The sequence below is a fragment of the Setaria italica genome, chromosome I (assembly GCF_000263155.2).
Source record: "Setaria italica strain Yugu1 chromosome I, Setaria_italica_v2.0, whole genome shotgun sequence".
Classification (NCBI taxonomy): Eukaryota; Viridiplantae; Streptophyta; class Magnoliopsida; order Poales; family Poaceae; genus Setaria; species Setaria italica.
The window spans coordinates 28254004-28269867 of record NC_028450.1 but is presented as its reverse complement, the minus strand read 5'-3'; the positions used below and the strand labels follow the sequence as shown (position 1 = coordinate 28269867).

Below are 15864 nucleotides of genomic sequence, written 5' to 3'. Positions count from 1 at the left end.
GCCGGGCCCGACCGGCGACGGCACGAACGGGCGCTTAACGCGGCCGCTCTTGTATATCCGGAGCAGCGGGCAGAACTCGCGGACGACCTCGTCGGCCGGGTCGGCCGGGGCGGGGACGGGGAACGCCGGGTTCAACGACGCCATGGCTGGCCACTGGCGCTGTCGGTGTGAGAAGTGTGGAGCGAGAACTGGGTGGGTGGGTGGGTGGACGCGCCGCCGAGCGGGAGAATACTAGTAGTAATGGGACGTGTGGTGGTTGTCTTGGGATCGCCGTGTCCCGGACGCCGCAATGCCGCCTGTGTGGTTGGGCAGGGTGTCGTGCGCGGCTTGTGATCCCCCAGGCCCCAGCTTCTAGATGGCCGGCTGGGATCTTGGCTTGGCGTGGCAGGGGGTTTCGCCTGGAGCCGGTGCAGTGAGCTGACGTGGACGACGAGCAGGGGCACGTGCACCGTGCTGGTGGACTCGGAGCAGGGCACTGTACTGTATGTCGGCGGCGATGCTGACCTACGTGAGGACGTTGCTGACGAACTTTCAACCGATCGCTGGCCCCGTGGTCCGTGGATGTGGATATCCTTGATCTCTTCTAGAAGAAGTCCTTCGATTATATCATCTAAACCTTAGAGTATTCCATTCATGTTAGCCGCTAGATTCTTTTAGACCTCGTCTCCAATGTGCCATCGACTTTTTTTTTTATAACATGTGAGTCACCTATTTTGCCCATGGAAAAAGAAAGCTTATCACCCCGAATGTTCCATTTCTAGTGAAATGCTCATTTTGCTAACAAATTTGCTATCTCTTAGCCGAAGCGGTCAAAAAAGCCAAAACTTTGGCTTGGCTAGCTTGAACATGGGTCATCGACACCAAAGTTAGCGCAAACCGATCACACCCTAGGTCGTCCATGGGCTAAGCAGAGAGGATGGACGTTGGTGTCATGCAAGGTGGTGCAAGAGGAAGGCAGACAGTTCTGGCTGGGCTACTCAGCAGCGAGAGATTCCAGCAGACGACGGTCCAGCCAGACTCCAGAGAAAGGGTGTACTATTGAATGCTAAGGCAGACAGGTTCTGGGCCATGGCCCATGGGCTCGGCACATCTGAATCTTAAAATAAAATAGAAATAAAATAGAAGGTTGCAACTATTGTTTCTACATTTACAAATTGAATGTTGCATGAAATATAGTGTTCATGTTACAAATCGAATATTGCATGAAATATAGTGTTCATGTTACAAATTGAATATTGCATGAAACATAGCGTTCATGTTGCAGTGGTAATTTTCTATCCCAAAATCGAACGACGTAATCATTTTTACTCTTTCATGTTGCAAACTGTAACCGCTAATCTTGAACTAGATAATTTTTAATGTTTCGTCGGAGCGTCCGATAGAAAATTTCCTATCAGACGTCCGGGCCCTAGCACCGTATTTAACCACCTTTTTCTTTTCAGATTCACTGATATAGACCAATAGATGTACTTTGTGTGGGTTAGACGTGGATGTGCGAATGCGTGCTCACCTTGTGTTAATGTTAAGTCGTTAACTGAAGAAAGAAGGGCACGCCCGTCCTCTTGGTCATGGATTTGGCACAATCCCTTCTCTGAAACTCCCCGGATGCCGTCCAGGTAACAATGGATTTTTTGGCCTGTCGATTTTCCCATTCGCGGCGAGATTCACGGGGAAATCAGACGAGGACGGACGGCGCGCGGGTCCCAGCTGCAGTGGCATCTGACAAAGAACTTGGCGACTCACACTGTGCGTCTGTGTCAGCAGCCAGCTGGTAGCTACTGCCCTGCGACGACCAGCTGGAGCGCTCCCTTGAAAGTCCAAAGCCCTGACGGCAAGACCACGGCAGGGAGCCAGGGCTTCTTTTCTTGCCAGCTGACGACTTGCATGGCGCGCCTGCTCCCTCCCTGGGCCGGTGGGCCCTGGCCGTGGCCGGAGTTGGTCGTTTCTGCATGCAAGCTTATCCTCCGCCGGTCATCGTGGCCCCGTCAAGGAACCACGCGCGACAAGTGTCGTAAGTGTCATGATCCGAGATCGAGACCTTTGGGCCTCTGTTGTTCGGATCCTATGCTGCCATTTTTTCCATGTGCCACATGTTGCAACCCTGGTTTCAGATCAGGGTCAGCCTCCCCCGCCTTTGGCCACACTCACATCCCAAGCACAATGAGGTTCCTATTTCCATTACACCGATATAAGTGAGTGAACGGGTTTCGTAGCATCTCTAACGGCTGGCCATGGCGTTCATCCAATGATACCGTCGTAGGAAAGGATCAAAGTCATGGGAGAAAACTGTTGTCAATTAGGAACAAAAATTGAATCAAGCCGTCGAAAGTTTAAAGTTGCATGACACCACCGATGAAGGTTGTGCCTGGGTTTGAAATAAACTCTTATGCCCTCTTCCACAACAAATAAAGTGATGTAATTATTTTCCTGAACTCAACCATTTCAATCTTTGTTTAAAAGTTACCTTTTATGTGTTGAGTTTGCATATTTATGAGTGAGTTTCTTCGTACAAACATATTTTCCATGTTTTTATAAGTATTTGATAAGAAGAAAATGCGCAATATTTTGCATAACGTGTAGGTGTGCAAAATGTCACTTTTTTAACTGGAGTGAGTATCGCACATGTGAGGATCAAAATGTCGCTTCCTTAGGCTTCTCATCCAACATTATCAGGTTAGGCTAGTTAGCAAACTTTTAGAGTGCCGATATTAGCAATTGTTCTACTCCTACATGGTGGGGAGGGAATACAACTAGCATATATATTCTCAAGTTAGCCAACTTTTAGAGTGCCAATATTAGCAATTGTTCTACTCCTACGTTTAGAACTATTTATAGCCATTGCTATGCATTGATATCATAGCTCCAAGATCAAAAATTTGCTAAGATTGAGATATAGCTTTGTTGTTTTTCTAATGGGTTACAACCTTATTGTTTCCCTGGCTACACGAATAGAGAAAATATGTACTCAATAAAGTCATTTGTCATCTAAAGTAGTATCCTTTATAAGGAAGAATTCAGATACTTTTTTTATATTTATCTAAAATAGACCTTTCAGCAATGATTATCAAATCCTTGTAGACGAGCTAATTTAACATTCAAGAAGATAACCTTAATGTTCCACCAACATAACTCGGCCCCTATTGGAGCATCATCTACTACACTCGTTAAGACGTGTAGATAACCGCCATTCGTGACACATTTCATGTGATTTGGAGATAAACTAAAGGACCACTCTTACAAACCATTACAGTTTCTAAGTCCAGAGATCTAACTTTTTTAACTCCTCATGAACACTTCTCTTTCTCAATATCATAAAAAAAATTCTTTATGATTTGCCACTTTTAGATAAATAGACAATTGATGTCATGTCTTTATAGACACACTTATGCTTCGCCAATGTCCTCAATCGTGGATACATCACCTGTTATGTTACCCTTCTTTCCATTTTGAGTTGATTAAAACTTTTCATCTTTAAATTGGTGTCAAGTTCTTGCACGCGTAGAGTTAGATCTTCAGGATTGAGGGATTTCTTTTTATTTTGTAACTAGAAGGTGATTTGGGTAGGGCAACCGAGAAGAAATAGAGATGGTGGCGGCATGTGGTTCTTTGGTGACGAAACTCAAAGTTGTCAGCAGGGTGAGAGGAAATCTGCTAGCAACGGAGCATTAGATATAAAAGAGGTGTGCAAAGGAGAGGAGCACACACCAAAGACTAGGAGGTGGAAGAACATTATGAGGAAGATCAGGAATGGTAAAAAACGCGTGGCCATGACCGGAGGGATTCGAATTTGTGGAGTGAAGAAGTATTCCCCAAGTCCTAAAGCGTGCACATGCATGCGAAAGTAGGGTTGTTTGGATACGAGGTGCTAAACTTTAGCAGGGTCACATCGGATATTCGAATGCTAATTAGGAGGACTAAATTTGAGCTAATTACAAAACTAATTACACAGATGGAGTCTAATTCGCGAGATGAATCTATTAAGACTAATTAATCCATCATTAGCAAATGGTTACTGTAGCACCACATTGTCAAATCATGGACTAATTAGGTTTAATAGATTCGTCTCGCGAATTAAACTCCATCTGTGCAATTAATTTTATAATTAGACTATATTTAATACTCCTAATTAGTATCAAACATCTGATGTGATACGTGCTAAAGTTCAGCAGGGTATCCAAACACCGCCGCGTGCAAATGCAACAGCGCAGGGATAGTCCAGTTTGTACTTTGTACTCTGAGCCGTTCAAGGACAAAAAACCGGAGGGCCCCTCTCGTTTTGCCTACCTTTGCCGAAATTGTGCAATGCGCGTGGCGGGCTGGATTTCCGCGTCCTCTACTCCTCTCCATTCTCTTCCCCTCCTCCCATGTGACCCACCCTCCCTCCTCGCGCTCGCTCTCCTCCCTCTTCCTCACACCACCACCACCACCACCACCACGACGACCCCTCCTCCCTTTCCCTCTCCTCGCGTCCCCTCCCAAAAAAAGCCACCGCACCAAAAGGGGGAGGGAGGAGGACTCACAGGGACCGCCCGCCTCGCTCTCCTGCACACCGGATTCGGCGCCGCGCGGCGGTGGTTGCAGCGGCGGCCTGGCGCGGCGGCGCGGGAGATGTCGTCGCGGTCGGGGTCCGTGGGCGGCGGGAGCTCCGCAGGCGGCAGCAGCGCGGGGGGAGGCGCCGCGGTCCCGCTGGCCGTGCTGCTGAGGCGGGAGGTCGCCAGCGAGCGCACCGCGTCGGAGCGCCCGGAGCTGCATTCGGGGCTCTTCAGCCAGGCCAAGAAGGGCGAGGACTTCACCTTCCTCAAGCCCGACTGCGAGCGCCTCCCCGGCGTCCCGTCCTCCTCCTTCTCCGCCTTCGGCGTAAGCTCTCCCGTCCTCCCTCCCAACTCCTGTTCCCGCTCCCCTCTCCCCGTCGCGATCGCTCCCCTACCCCCGATCTGGCGTCACGCGGATCGGCGCCCTGGATGGGCATCTAGGCGGGGTGGCGAATGCGTGATCGGCTTGGGTGCGCCAAATACGATGAGTCCGAGGGCGAATTTCGTGATCGGATTTTCATTTGGTAGGAAATCATAGCTCTTCTCATTTTGGAGCGTATTTCCCCTGTTGTTCTTATGGGGGAGATCGCGCGGTGATTCTTTACGGTTTATCGTCGTGATATATAAATGCCATCAGTTCTGCCACGACGTTCTATTGAAAGCGAGGGTGCTATGTGGTAGACAAAAGTTGCCAATTAAAAGTGCTCATATGGAAAATGAGTGCTTTAGCTTCTAGCACTAAGTGGTGCCTCGGTCATCTGGTTGCAGCTGTTTGATGGGCATAATGGGAACGGAGCCGCGATTTACACAAAGGAGAATCTATTGAACAACATCTTGAGCGCGGTCCCTGCTGATCTCAACAGGGAAGACTGGCTTGCTGCGCTCCCGAGAGCGCTGGTTGCTGCATTCGTCAAAACCGATAAGGATTTCCAGACAAAAGGTGCGTGATGCAACAACTGAAGCAGCATCGATTGATCTTTGTTTTGTACGGATGAACTTGTGTAGTTCTTTTGCTTGTCTGTTATCTTGTGGACACCATAAAGAGGATTGATATGCGAACCATAATTTTGGATGTTATTATGACATAGCTATTGTCACTAGTGTCACACGTATACAACATAACGTATTGGGATAGGTCTTACTAACACCAACAGGAGTTTATATATCCTACTAGTAGATTATACTTCCATATGTTTTACAATGGATCCCTGTAACCACAACATGTTTATTCATTTCATCATATTTGATGTTTATGCTTGCTAGCTGAGCCTGAGTATGCCTATTTTGTTGCCTGTTACAGCACGTTCTTCAGGGACAACTGTGACATTTGTCATAATAGATGGATTGGTCATTACCGTCGCATCAGTTGGCGACTCCCGTTGTGTACTAGAAGCTGAAGGCTCAATTTACCATTTATCTTCTGACCATCGATTTGATGCAAGTAAAGAGGAGTAAGATTGTTTTCTCCTAAAACATGTCCCTTCCCCTTTCAAATCGCAGTCGCCTTGCTCCTATAACTTAATTTTGATGTGCAGGGTTGACCGTGTAACTGAATCTGGAGGTGATGTTGGAAGGCTAAATGTTGTTGGTGGTGCCGAGGTTTGAACTTTGCCCCCTTTTTTTTCCTTGTAAGCTGGCGCCAAGGCTTGATTATGTTGATGACATTTCTTAAATTCATTGCATATTTAATATGTATGCAGGTTCTAATTACATCACTTAATGTTTGGCTGTGCTTGATGCTGTTCTAAAATTAAATCAGCAACTAATTTAGGTGGTATTCTAGTTGCATGTGCATGTTTTATGCTTGCCTTTTTTTTGTCAATCTTAAGTGTTTGCTACCATGGCTGCTCAATGGCCGATGTCAAAACCTCGGTTATTATATTTAATACACCTCAGTGTCTTATACTGTTATACAGTTGCAAGACATACTATACCGAGCATTGCATTCACCATTCATTGTAGGAGTGTCAGGGGTGCAAGTGAGTATGCCATGTGGGTGGTGGGAAGGGTGGCAGTGCAAAGGGTAGAGAGTGGGAAGAGGGAAATTTGGTAGAGTGGCCCCCTTCAGGTGGTAGGATAGGACAAAGGTTAACAGCACAAGAAGGCCACGATTTTGGTTAAGTGCCTTTGTAGTTTTTCCTTTCCACCTGCTTGACCCATATTTATTTTGCTTGCCTCCAGATTGGCCCCCTTAGGTGTTGGCCTGGAGGTTTGTGCTTATCTAGGTCAATTGGAGATCAAGATGTTGGCCAATTTATTGTCCCAGTTCCTCTCGTGAAGCAAGTAAAGGTATACGTCTTGTATAATTCTTTACATCAGCTTCACAGGAAATCTACTGCATTTGCTTTGATTCTTATGTCTTCTCCTTTCTTCTGTAAATCCTGTATTGGTAACAAAGTTATAATTTCTCCAGGTCTCTTGCCTTGGTTTCATATGATAATCGATCATATGACTGATTTCATATTTTGCATTTGTTAAAACTTTTGTTTTCTTACAATAACTATATTTTTCCACATAGCCACAAATCTGTCTTGTACTAACTGCACATATATGCTAGCTCTAGTCGCAACAACGTGCACAGCATGAAGAAAATGCGTACTCGCTCCGTCCCAAAAATCATGTCATTCTGCGATTCAAAATTTGTCCCAAAAAACAAGTCGTTATACTCAATTTGGTATGTGTGCATGTGCATGTGGGCATGCAGCAGTCAATTAGCACCAAATATGGCTAATAAATTGGGGCAATCGAGGTCATTTTACCTCCTTGTTAATCTGTCCTAAAATTCCTTGGATGACATGTTTTTTGGGATGGAAGGAGTATGTGTTGTTTCCATTGTTTCTCTTGTGAACCTAGTAACCTACACCACTTGCATAAACTGGCTCCTTTTCGATCTGTCCTTTTTGAGAGAATCGTAACCAGTTGGGTGATTTGACATCAGTTATTATTCAGCATTATATGAATATAATCCATGTTCAAACTTTAATCTTCCACCTAATATGTGTAGCTATCTACTGCGGGAGGCCGACTTATTATTGCAAGCGATGGTGTTTGGGATGCCTTGTCTCCAGAAGCAGCTTTTAACTGTTCACGTGAACTTCCTCCAGAGCCTGCAGCTGAACAAATTGTTAAAGTAGCACCCCATACTCCCTCTCTATGTATACCCTAACTCTTACTTGATACTCTTCTTTACACATTTGAAACGTTTTGCAGACAGCTGTTCATTCAAAAGGACTGCGGGATGATACCACCTGTATTGTCGTTGATATAGTAGCAGAAAAAAACAGCTCCTCCATGCCCCTTCCTAAAAAGCAACAAGGAATTGGCGTCTTCAAAAATATGTTCTGCAAGAAAAAATCGTCCGACTCATCGTCCCATGCGGATAGAGAATATATGGATCCAGATATTGTGGAGGAAATGTTTGAGGATGGATGTGCGCTTCTTTCTAGACGGTTAGTTCCCTAATTTACCACGATAACTAAAGCTTGTACAATTTCATGGGCACTAGTTGTTCTTTTTCAAACTTTTGCAACATGAGCTGTAACTATGATTTTGCATTTTTGTCATTGTGGAATGCAGGCTTGATTCTGAATATCCTGTTCGAAATATGTTCAAGCTCTTCATATGTGCCATTTGTCAAGTAGAGTTGAAGCCAAACCAAGGGATATCTGTACATGAAGATTCATCACAACCTGGCAGCTTGCGTCGCTGGGATGGTCCATTCCTTTGCCAGAGCTGTCAGGAAAAGAAAGAAGCAATGGAGGGAAAGCATCGTTCGCGAGGTCGTATTTGGAGATCTGTTATTTTCACTTCATTATTTCTGAAGCATCATTCTGCCTTTTCTTATGCTAGTTACCCTCATTAATATTCTGCAGATTCATCAAGAAACAGTGGGTCAGGTGAATAGTTGTCATGTGTAGATTGATCAGGTAACTACTGACCAACAACGCCCCGGCGCCACCGATTTTGCAGCATATTCTTCTGTTGTGGCACTTCCTTGATCACATGGAATGTCTGGGAGTTCTGATCTAGAACTAGAGTGAAGTATTGAATTGCCATTTGTGGAGGTGGCTGCAGCAATTGAGAAGCATGCTTTCTCTTACAGCAAGGTTCTTGCCCAGGAGTGTAGGCAGCTTTACTCTCCCTTTGACCTTGATGGCACATACAGGTTGAAGGTGACAGAATGGTGTGGCATGCCTATTTTAAGGTCAATTGCTGCAATGCAAATCACTTATCGTATAGAGCTCTGACGAATAGCTACAGCATTGTGATTCTGAAATAGGACTTAGGTGAGAACATCGATTTTTCGCCCCTGGCCTTAATTTAGGGTCGAGTATTTATCGTTCCCTGTTGAGGTCCATCCTTTGCTGACACCAATGTAATTAGCATCTAAAGAAATCATTTGAAACTGCTGTGATTCATCAGCAAGACATTTTGGTTGTCATGTACAATGTACAGAATGAGAATCTTGCTAACAAAGACGGATCTGTTTCTTCTTCTGCCTTGTGGCTTTATTGATTGGCATACGTTCTTTTTTATTATTTTTTTTGGGGAAATCCTTTGTTGCCCCTCTTATTCGAGGGGTCTTGGAATCTGTGTGTTGTAACAAAGAAGTTGCCCTATGCTACTTCACTCATTGGAATTGCCCTATGCTATACGAGGGGTCCGTATTTTAATTTTCAAAGAATGTGTATATGCTCCCTCCGATTTCAATTCAATACCTTTCTTAAACATTATCTAAATTCAAGTCATCATATAACTTACATGCACTTTTTTTTATATTTTTTCTTTATCTGCTACTCTCACAAATAAATGAAGGGTGGAAAAACAATCATTTGATCTTTCGTATTTCTCCTTTTAACAAATGTAAGTCCATTAAGACATGAACATTGTCTCCAATATTATATTTTGACTAGTAATAGTTGCAAAAATGGAGTTACCTCAAATGAAAATATGTTAACTTATACCAAATAAATATGCTATTGAGACATATTTCATATTATGTTTTCTTATAAACTTGATCAAAAATAGAGAGTTTGGCTTAGCTAAACTTAAACACCTTATATTTTTTCAATGGAGCAAGTTTAAAAGTAGTTTCCATAATAAAATAATAATGTCAATCCTATTTCATCAATCTATATTTTTAGCAAATAATTGACTACAATATTAGAGATGCCTAATACCCATCAAATTAGTTTCAGTGGCCTTTATTAATAAAAACAATTATGTTCGTCAACATAGTGAACAATCACCTCTGTACCCACAACACGAGTCAGTTGTCAAACAGATTTCAGAGCTACCAGCTGTAGAATTTCCTGGACATGAAGCAAGATGTTGACAAGTTTGGTCCCTCTGTCAATATGTTCCTTGGCACATTGAATAAAGTTGAATACAGAAAAAGAAATCACAGCCCACACAAAACCTATTTTTCGATCTCCTAACCACAATAGAAAATGTATTTTTAAAAGGAAAAGATAAAAAGCGGGAAAAGCAGCAATATCCACAACACCTCGACGCACCACTAGAATGCAGCCATGATCACCTCCTACCTCCCCCTCCGCTCCTTCTCTGTCTCCCCCACCACCATCGCCGGCGCCGCCTACCGCTCCCCTACCGCCGCCACCGTCCCTTTCCCAAGAGCCACTCTCAGCCACCACCACCGGCGCCGCCTGGCCTCCTCAGCGAACGGGTCTCTCCCGGGCCTTCCCCTCGTGGAGGAGGACGATGACGAGGTCTGCCCTGTGGACTGCGTGACGGAGTTCAAGACGGACGAGGAGTTCGTGCGGCACCTGGAGCGGTCCAAGGCCACGGGCGCGCTGGTGGTGGTGGACTTCTACCGGCCGTCCTGCGGCAGCTGCAAGTACATCGAGAAGCGCTTCATGCGCCTCTGCAAGGGCTCCGCCGACGACGGCGCCCCCGTCGTCTTCCTCAAGCACAACGTCCGTGCCGTACACCCCCGACCTCCGCTGTATTGTATCTGTCATCGCAGGCGGCTCGATCTGCGAGGATTGTTCACGATTGATTCCCACTGACGTGATGGATGTGAAATGCTGCGGGTGATGATGATGCAGGTGATCGACGAGTACGACGAGAAGTCGGAGGTGGCGGAGCGGCTGCGCATCAAGGTCGTGCCGCTGTTCCACTTCTACAAGGACGGGGTGCTGGTGGAGTCGTTCGCGACGAGGGACAAGGAGAGGATCATCGCCGCCATCCAGAAGTACTCCTCGCCTGAGCCTGAGACGACCGAGTGAGTCACTCACACCACCTCCTGATCTGTTTCGAGCTAACAAAGATATCGTCGAACCTTCTAAATATACTGCATATTCTCACTCAATTGAGTCACCACATCTTCTTATCTGTTTCGAGCTCACAACAAGATACCATCATCTTCTGAAGATGACGCGTATTCGCACCGGTTCTTCTCTTGATTCAGGATTTCCTTGCATTGCCAAATCTGCATTGCGCCATTGCTATTTCATCAGCCTATCGCTAGGATGCAAGAGCCACAGTTTTTCATGAAAAATGTTGGCTGCAGCAATTTACTTTTTTTTAAAGAAAAACTGGTGGTGTCTGAAAAAGCAGAAAACTGGTGGTGTCTGAAAAAGCAGCTACATCACACATTCACACCACACATTTTTAGATAACGAAAAGAGTTCCAGCTTCATCCCTTCAAGAAAAGGAAATCAGTCCACACGTTATTACACGTAGTAGACCAACGCTACACGCACCACCGAATTAGATTTAAACAGAGCATCCAAAATATCAAAAGCCAGCTGAGCTAGCATTTCACACCACACATATCACTGCATCTTGTAACTGAGCTAACATTTCAACTTCCCTTGGCAGGGAAGAGGTTCAGGAGTGAACATTCCACTGGCGGACATCAATTCCCTCGAGGGTGCAGTCGTGCAGAACTGCAGATGCCTATGGAGAGAGATACACCAGGATTCTTTTGACGTTCCTATGACTGTCCATGCATTTGGGAGATGTCAGCTATTGGTATTTGATGGATCTGGATCAGTGTACCATTATCTGTAAAACACGAGACATGTATAATATCTGAATCAAGCATTACTGCTGCTACACTACCGTAGTGTAGACATTCAATGGGTTCTGACACATTCTGCATGACGCGAGTTTGGCTATTGCCGTCCCTCTGTCAAATACAGTAGCTAAACCATCTACCAAGTGTAAAACAGGCTCTTATCACTATGATTCGAGCTGCTTCAAGTATCAAATGCTCGGCATTAAATTATTCTGCAGGCTCTTCCATGCAAAGATCAGCTGATCCGTCAGTATGTTAACAAGAGAATTTCATCTGTGACATGGAAATTTTGTAAAAACTGCAGATTCTATATCAGATCGGAGGTGTTTAAGTAAGATCACAATCATAAGATCCCAAGTATAAAAACTCTAGAACATAGATTGTGTGAGCTATAATTGTAGGTAGAACCAGGCCTCATCGTCAAAATCGTAAATTCACCATCATCGGGTAAAGTTGGGATCCATTTAAGGCCCATATAAGTTGGCCACATTTAGGCCCAAAACCCTTAATAGAAACCTAGTGTGGCCCACGTTCCTCATCGCTAGAGACGAGATGCGGGGAGTCGGAGGTCCGCTGCTCACCATCGGGGACCTCCTCAGCGACCTCGCCGTCGACGGCGGCGATGATCCCCTCGCCGCCGGCGGAGATGCGTCCATACCCTCCTCTCTCTCGGCGGAGCAGCAGGCGGGGGAAGCCGACCCGTCCGATCTCAGCCGGCTCTTCGAGGTTAGGTTTCGGTTCCTCTTTTCTCGCTTGTTCTCGATCTGGTTCCCCTCCGTTGATTCATCCATACTGTGCTACCTGTATAATCCACGGTTTGTAGAATTGATTATCCCAATTTGGAGTTAAGAAAGTGATTCGTATCTTTTAGTAGCCGGCTGTTCCCCGCGAATGATATGGCAGCGACAGTTTAGTTTACTTGACGTCGCGGGGATAAAAGGAATTCTATGGCTTAGAAGAGCTCAGATCGATTCGCACTGATGTAGGGCTACTTAAGCTGGTAGTTCTAACTTAGTTCAAGATCTGATGATGTCTTGTGCTTGACTTCGTTTGCAGTCCCATCTAGCAGAGGGGATGGCTGCATTGCTGCAATTTGAGTCAGGAGATAGAAGTCGTTTTGAATCAATTTTATCCAGAAGAGATACTTGTGCTACTGCAATTTTAGTCATCCGTGCTTCCCATCCCTTGTAGTTTGCTGCTTTGCTTAACCCGTATATTAAATGGGCAAACAAGTGATATGAGTGAGACATCCCTCCGAGGCACAAAATGTTGTTTAGTTCATCTGTATGTTGTTATAATGTACCATGCTTGCTATCTGATTTACTGGACTTGGGATCTATCTCAATTTTCAACTAAAAATGCGACTGAATTTGAGTTCGTCCATGATGCCACTAGGAACACTACAACCATTTGATGAAGGCGCTCCAAGAGAACGATCCCTCGTGGCCATCGCTGATGCTGAAGGTGTGTTTCTTGGTTTCCGTTTTCGTTTTAATGTGACATACACCTGTACCTATTCCAGGGAACTAAAGATTGTTGTGGTTCTGTCTGCCTCTAGCTATGCGCTGCGTTGAAGACTGCAGATAAGCTAGTGAGCTGCGCGAACACGAATGCCGAACGGTTGGTGGAGAAGGTGAAGGCACTGGAGGGCGTCCTCGAGAAGGGAGACCGCGCGGTGGCAGAGATTGTAGAAAGTCTCCAGAGGTCAGGCGTCGCCAAGGATCATCGGAGTTCCCAATCGAAATCAGCTAGCAAGTAGCGGCATATTGGTGTGCTCGTGTTTGTCATGTAAATGTGGGCTCTTGTCACTGATCCTGGGTATTGAAAAGAGTTGTATGCCCATCTTTGTTTTTAACTCCTACAGTCTGCTTGTGCTTTAGCACTGTTGGAATCTTGTTGGAATGTGTTTTGTATTTATCTCGATACATGTTGCTCGTTTCTTCATTCATTCATTGGTTTGGTTCCTGCTAGATGTGTTCAGGTTTGGAATTAACTCAAAATTCTGAAGCAAAAAACCTATGAAAATACCTGATCAAGCGTGCTTTTATGAAATGTGAGTATTTTCTTAAGCCCTGTTTGAATGCAAAACATATTATGAACCACAACAAATGGTGATTTCGTTTAAACTCCTCAGGAGTTTCACATGAAACATTTTGATCTTGAAATGCGTATAAATTTGCAAGGTTCACATTGATCTTCTACTTGCGATGAGCTATCTTTTTTCGTCCCTATCTACCTACAGCCTGTAGAATGTGCACTGTTTCTCGTGAAGGAGCAATCTAGAAAAGCCAGGCGTCCTCACTCCTACTCCTCAGCTTAAAAAACCACAATACTAAAAACTTGCAGGGACTAGACTGAACAAATCGGCTCCCCACTCGATCTCTCCCCTTCCCGGCGTCGGAGTCGGAGGAGGCCACCGCGGGGCGATGGACCACAACAACCTCCTGGCGGCGTGGCCGGTCGTGGGCCCGGGCGTCGCCGGCGCCGTCTTCGGGGCCGGGTGGTGGTTCTGGGTGGACGCCGTCGTCTGCAGCGCCGCCGCCGTCCCCTTCCTCCATTACCTCCCAGGTACGCGCGCGGTGCCGGTGCGCCGTCTCCGCGAGCTTCGTCCCCGTCGTCTCGCCTCCTTCGCTCCGTGTGTCCCGAAATCTAGGGGGTTTTAACGGATCGTGCCCTCTGGGTTCTGGCTTTATTAGGGTTCTTCGCCTCGTTCGCGGCGCTCATGTTCAACTGCGTCAACCGGGAGGACATCGGCGACGGTTACTATTCGCCCTACGACGACTCTGAGTGGAGGTGGTTAATTTCGGTTGTTTCATTTCTCAGTAGAGACTAATAACATAAAAATGAAACCAACTATTTCACCAACTATTATAATACGTAACCTTTTCTATTTGAAATAAATTATTTTTAGAGATATTCTTGGTCAAAATTAAAAAGGTTTGACTTTGAAAAAACCTAAACGTAGATATATTCTGGGACGGGGGAGTAGTTGTACCATGGTGCTGCTAACTGAACACTGAGAGCTCTAGCAGTTTGATTTGGCAAATTCGATGCTTGATCGTGCTAGTTGTGATGTCATTACTTGCTGCATGAATTTTCATATGTACTTGGTTTGGAATTAAACTGGCTGTGCATATTGTTGCTTAATTTTTTTAAAAAAAACATCTAGCTTAGAACTCGATGATTAATAAAATTAAATGCTCAGTGCCTTGATTGTTTGAGCAAGTGATTTTGGATTTTAGTTGTCCCAATTTTGTTTTGGCTGGAGTGTGGTATTAGTCTTAGGGCCTGCTTGAATTTGAGCAACGAGCACTTAAAACTGTCATAATGTTCTTTTTTAAAAGGGAGCTCATAACAGAAGCAATGGAACAACTGAACTGTGATAAAATTATCTGATGATGCCATTTTCATGTTGTTAGATAATTCTAACAGCCATGAAAATGGGTCAGTGCAACAGTAAGCAGAAAGTAACATATAAGTGAAATCCTAACAGGTACAAGTATAATTAGAAGAAAGACAGCCTACTGTCTCTAATTTCCAACCTTTGTGCCAGATAAACTAAAATGAATAGGAAGGAAAAGACACATTAATCTTGATATTTTGTTTGCGCAAATTAGTTCAACTATCCAATGACTTGTTTGTCTACTTGCTGTGTTTAAAAAGACACTGTCATTCATGAACCACTATGGTAGGTCAGGATGTTCCCCCAAAATGTCTCTGAGCTGCACTCTGATTTAGCTTTTACCCTTTTTTGCTCTGTGACAATTGAATGCACTGAATTGCAGGGTGAAACTCTGGCTTTTCATTTCATATGTGGTATCTTTTGTCTCATTGGCTGGGGAACCTCACTGGCATGACAAGCACCTTTGGGAGCTTATAGAACCTTTGAAGATTGGTTTGAGGAGCTAGGTAGCTGGATGTTTTGTGTGTTAGTCAGGTATTTACGGGACGGTACTACTTATCGCATGCCTATACCGTGGTCTGTTCCTTGCACTGTTGCACCTTCCTTCCATCGCTTATAATGTTTGGTGATATACCTTGCAGTGGGCTAATCTACTGGACATGCCACTCTGAAGATTGACTTGACAAGTGTGTATGGCCAAGGAAGATGAGGATTCTAAGGGCGAATATGACATGAGCTCGGTGAAAATTCAATATATATTGTACCGTGGTCCATTGCTCTGCCCAAGTCCCCCGAAGATTGGTACCCCGGCCTGTAAATATAGTCTTCATACCATGCTGCTTAGAATGAATGTTTCAAGGTGTTGTTTTGGAGCTACAAATGATAAC

General features: G+C 45.0%; 4 protein-coding genes across 5 annotated transcripts; all 4 read left to right on the top strand.

Annotated features, from left to right (window-relative positions):
- Window positions 1-4359: 4359 nt before the first annotated feature.
- On the top strand, window positions 4360-9028 carry LOC101773144 (probable protein phosphatase 2C 15). 2 transcript variants are annotated; one of them, XM_004952652.3, is made up of 9 exons: window positions 4361-4857; window positions 5301-5472; window positions 5833-5983; window positions 6068-6131; window positions 6714-6821; window positions 7537-7662; window positions 7743-7981; window positions 8109-8311; window positions 8405-9028. In XM_004952652.3, exons 1-9 carry the CDS (start codon window positions 4609-4611, stop codon window positions 8434-8436), a joined length of 1344 nt encoding a protein of 447 aa, XP_004952709.1. In that variant the 5' UTR covers window positions 4361-4608; the 3' UTR covers window positions 8437-9028. The 2 variants fall into 2 exon arrangements, with proteins under 2 accessions (XP_022681731.1, XP_004952709.1); XM_022825996.1 differs by lacking the exon at window positions 6714-6821 and having other exon boundaries at window positions 4360-4857.
- Window positions 9029-10016: 988 nt separating this feature from the next.
- Window positions 10017-11674, top strand: LOC101773821 (thioredoxin-like 4, chloroplastic). The gene is made up of 3 exons (XM_004952653.4): window positions 10017-10468; window positions 10601-10776; window positions 11376-11674. The coding sequence occupies exons 1-3, from the start codon at window positions 10064-10066 to the stop codon at window positions 11392-11394; spliced, it is 600 nt and encodes a 199-aa protein (XP_004952710.1). The 5' UTR covers window positions 10017-10063; the 3' UTR covers window positions 11395-11674.
- A 422-nt stretch (window positions 11675-12096) lies between these two features.
- LOC101774226 lies at window positions 12097-13539 on the top strand. Its single transcript, XM_004952654.3, has 3 exons — window positions 12097-12300; window positions 12970-13038; window positions 13133-13539. The coding sequence occupies exons 1-3, from the start codon at window positions 12127-12129 to the stop codon at window positions 13331-13333; spliced, it is 444 nt and encodes a 147-aa protein (XP_004952711.1). The 5' UTR covers window positions 12097-12126; the 3' UTR covers window positions 13334-13539.
- A 337-nt stretch (window positions 13540-13876) lies between these two features.
- On the top strand, window positions 13877-15483 carry LOC101753040 (transmembrane protein 50 homolog). Its single transcript, XM_004954953.4, has 3 exons — window positions 13877-14142; window positions 14271-14367; window positions 15360-15483. The coding sequence occupies exons 1-3, from the start codon at window positions 14001-14003 to the stop codon at window positions 15481-15483; spliced, it is 363 nt and encodes a 120-aa protein (XP_004955010.1). The 5' UTR covers window positions 13877-14000.
- Window positions 15484-15864: the final 381 nt, after the last annotated feature.

Bases quoted from the DNA above. Each gene is read 5' to 3' on its own strand.
- LOC101773144 (XM_004952652.3), top strand. From the start codon at position 4,609: ATGTCGTCGCGGTCGGGGTCCGTGGGCGGCGGGAGCTCCGCAGGCGGC. The intron at 4,858-5,300 runs GTAAGCTCTCCC...ATCTGGTTGCAG, and splicing joins CCTCCTTCTCCGCCTTCGGC to CTGTTTGATGGGCATAATGG. The intron at 5,473-5,832 runs GTGCGTGATGCA...TGCCTGTTACAG, and splicing joins TAAGGATTTCCAGACAAAAG to CACGTTCTTCAGGGACAACT.
- LOC101773821 (XM_004952653.4), top strand. From the start codon at position 10,064: ATGATCACCTCCTACCTCCCCCTCCGCTCCTTCTCTGTCTCCCCCACC. The intron at 10,469-10,600 runs GTCCGTGCCGTA...ATGATGATGCAG, and splicing joins TCGTCTTCCTCAAGCACAAC to GTGATCGACGAGTACGACGA.
- LOC101774226 (XM_004952654.3), top strand. From the start codon at position 12,127: ATGCGGGGAGTCGGAGGTCCGCTGCTCACCATCGGGGACCTCCTCAGC. The intron at 12,301-12,969 runs GTTAGGTTTCGG...TGATGCCACTAG, and splicing joins ATCTCAGCCGGCTCTTCGAG to GAACACTACAACCATTTGAT. The intron at 13,039-13,132 runs GTGTGTTTCTTG...GTCTGCCTCTAG, and splicing joins GGCCATCGCTGATGCTGAAG to CTATGCGCTGCGTTGAAGAC.
- LOC101753040 (XM_004954953.4), top strand. From the start codon at position 14,001: ATGGACCACAACAACCTCCTGGCGGCGTGGCCGGTCGTGGGCCCGGGC. The intron at 14,143-14,270 runs GTACGCGCGCGG...TGGCTTTATTAG, and splicing joins CTTCCTCCATTACCTCCCAG to GGTTCTTCGCCTCGTTCGCG. The intron at 14,368-15,359 runs GTGGTTAATTTC...ACTGAATTGCAG, and splicing joins TACGACGACTCTGAGTGGAG to GGTGAAACTCTGGCTTTTCA.